This window comes from Cryptomeria japonica, unplaced genomic scaffold (genome assembly GCF_030272615.1).
Source record: "Cryptomeria japonica unplaced genomic scaffold, Sugi_1.0 HiC_scaffold_2921, whole genome shotgun sequence".
NCBI classification, from domain to species: Eukaryota; Viridiplantae; Streptophyta; class Pinopsida; order Cupressales; family Cupressaceae; genus Cryptomeria; species Cryptomeria japonica.
The window spans coordinates 1-2000 of record NW_026731183.1 but is presented as its reverse complement, the minus strand read 5'-3'; the positions used below and the strand labels follow the sequence as shown (position 1 = coordinate 2000).

At 44.8% G+C, this 2000-nt stretch overlaps 1 protein-coding gene across 1 annotated transcript; it reads left to right on the top strand.

Annotated features, from left to right (window-relative positions):
* The first annotated feature begins 822 nt into the window (after positions 1 to 822).
* LOC131054117 (berberine bridge enzyme-like D-2) lies at positions 823 to 1881 on the top strand. Its single transcript, XM_057988580.2, has one exon. It carries the CDS (start codon positions 823 to 825, stop codon positions 1879 to 1881), a length of 1059 nt encoding a protein of 352 aa, XP_057844563.2.
* Positions 1882 to 2000: the final 119 nt, after the last annotated feature.

Here is a 2000-nt window from a genome sequence, read left to right as displayed (position 1 = left end):
TTCATTTATGGTTTTGAGGCCCTCGTGCCCTCTTATTCAAACCCTAGGATCCCTTCTTCAACTGCTTTATTGAATCTTTCAATGTGTTGCTTATTTGAATTCACATTTGTAATCTTCCCTTTCATTTTTGATACAAATATAACTATGTGGCTGTTGGTAATTTAGTGTGTTGCTTAATCAAAGTACAAACCAGCTTTGCCTCTAATTTGATTGAATTGAATATATTTAAACCTCTACCTTCAAAAGTTGTTTTCAATATTTTAGATCATTCGTACAGTCAACCTTTGGATTATGGAGCCATCCTATCTCATTGGGGGTGTTACTTTGCCGGGTGTTACTTTGCCATGAGTCATTTAGACCTATTCTATCTTACCTTATGACCATACTTGTAAAAGATCAGAACCCTTATTCTCATTTATCTAATAAAAAACGTAACTCTAAGCGGAAGATGGTAAACGCATTCAGTTTCTCTTCAATAACATAACAAACACATTGGAAGACTGAATGAAGTGTGCTGGGCACGCGATAAAAAAACCACCACTCAGACCGCAGGTAAATTGCTGTCGCCTCTAAGATTTTATTTCGCACATGAAAATTTGAATATGAAACTCCTTTCCATACGTGCTCAACAAAGTCGCCCATTGATAAGTGTGAGCGAGTACTTCCGCAGCCTCTAGAAGGATTTTACTGTGGACTGGAATATTTGAATTTGAAAGATGTTTCCCTACGTGCTTTCGGTTATAAATAAGGGCCAATATCGGCTTTCAACATTAAGAACATTATAACTGACTTGATCAGTCTTGTACCATAAGTTCATAAATGATGGCTTTCTGGAGTTATATGAGAACGTTTGGTTTGTTTCTATTGTTGTGGCTTGTAAATTTGGGAGGCCGAGGTGCGGTTGTGGCATACTCGTCACAAAATGCAACTGCACTAGCGTTCACCTCATGTTTGAGTGGAAACGGTATCGAAAACGTGACGTTCAAAAGCTCTTCTTCATCAAGCAACTATTACACGCTCCTCGAATTCTCTCTGCAGAATCTGCGCTATGCGAAAGAAAGCGTGCCAAAGCCATACGCTTTGATTGTTCCGGAGAGCAGAGACCAACTGCACAAGTCAGTGCAGTGCTCCATACAACACGGCTGGCAGATCGTGATGCGCAGTGGAGGGCACAGCTATGAGGGTCTCTCCTCTAATTCTCAGGCTCCCAATTTCGTCATCATCGATGTCATGAAATTGGAAAGAGTTGAGGTGGATATGAAATCCAAGACGGCTTGGGTGGAGTCCGGTGCAACTTTAGGCCAGCTCTACTCCGCCATTGCAAACAAGACTTCGCTCTACGGTTTCCCTGCGGGAGTCTGCGCGACAGTAGGCGTGGGCGGGACTTTGAGTGGAGGTGGGCTTGGGTTACTCGCAAGGAAATATGGCGTCTCGGCAGACCACGTTATAGATGCCCTGCTTGTGGACGCCAATGGCAAATTGGTGGACAGAAAGGGGATGGGAGAAGATGTGTTCTGGGCTCTCCGAGGCGGCGGTGGAGGGAGCTGGGGCGTGGTTGTGGCGTGGCAGATAAGGCTTGTCAAAGTGCCTCCCGTAATCACTGTGTTTAATGTCAACAGGACGGGAAATGATAACGTGACAGAGCTTGTAGAACGATGGCAATCTGTTGAACCGTTTGCCCCCGAGGATCTCTATATCCGTGTCTTTGTGTTCGGAGGCAGTCCTGTTAGCCTTACCTTCAATGGAATGTATTTGGGTCCTCTACCTCAACTCCTCAAACTTGTGAATGAGATCTTTCCTGAGATGGGTCTGGTCGCCGCCGATTGTAACGAGACAGACTGGATCGGCTCGGTCATCTCGACTGCTGTGGCCAACGGATAGTCTGCCGACCTCCTCAACAGATATCTTGCCACCAAAAGGTACTTCAAGAATAAGTCCGATTATGTGAAGAGCGCTATCTCTTCATCAGGCCTACAGGGAGCATGGAAGATTATGGAAGA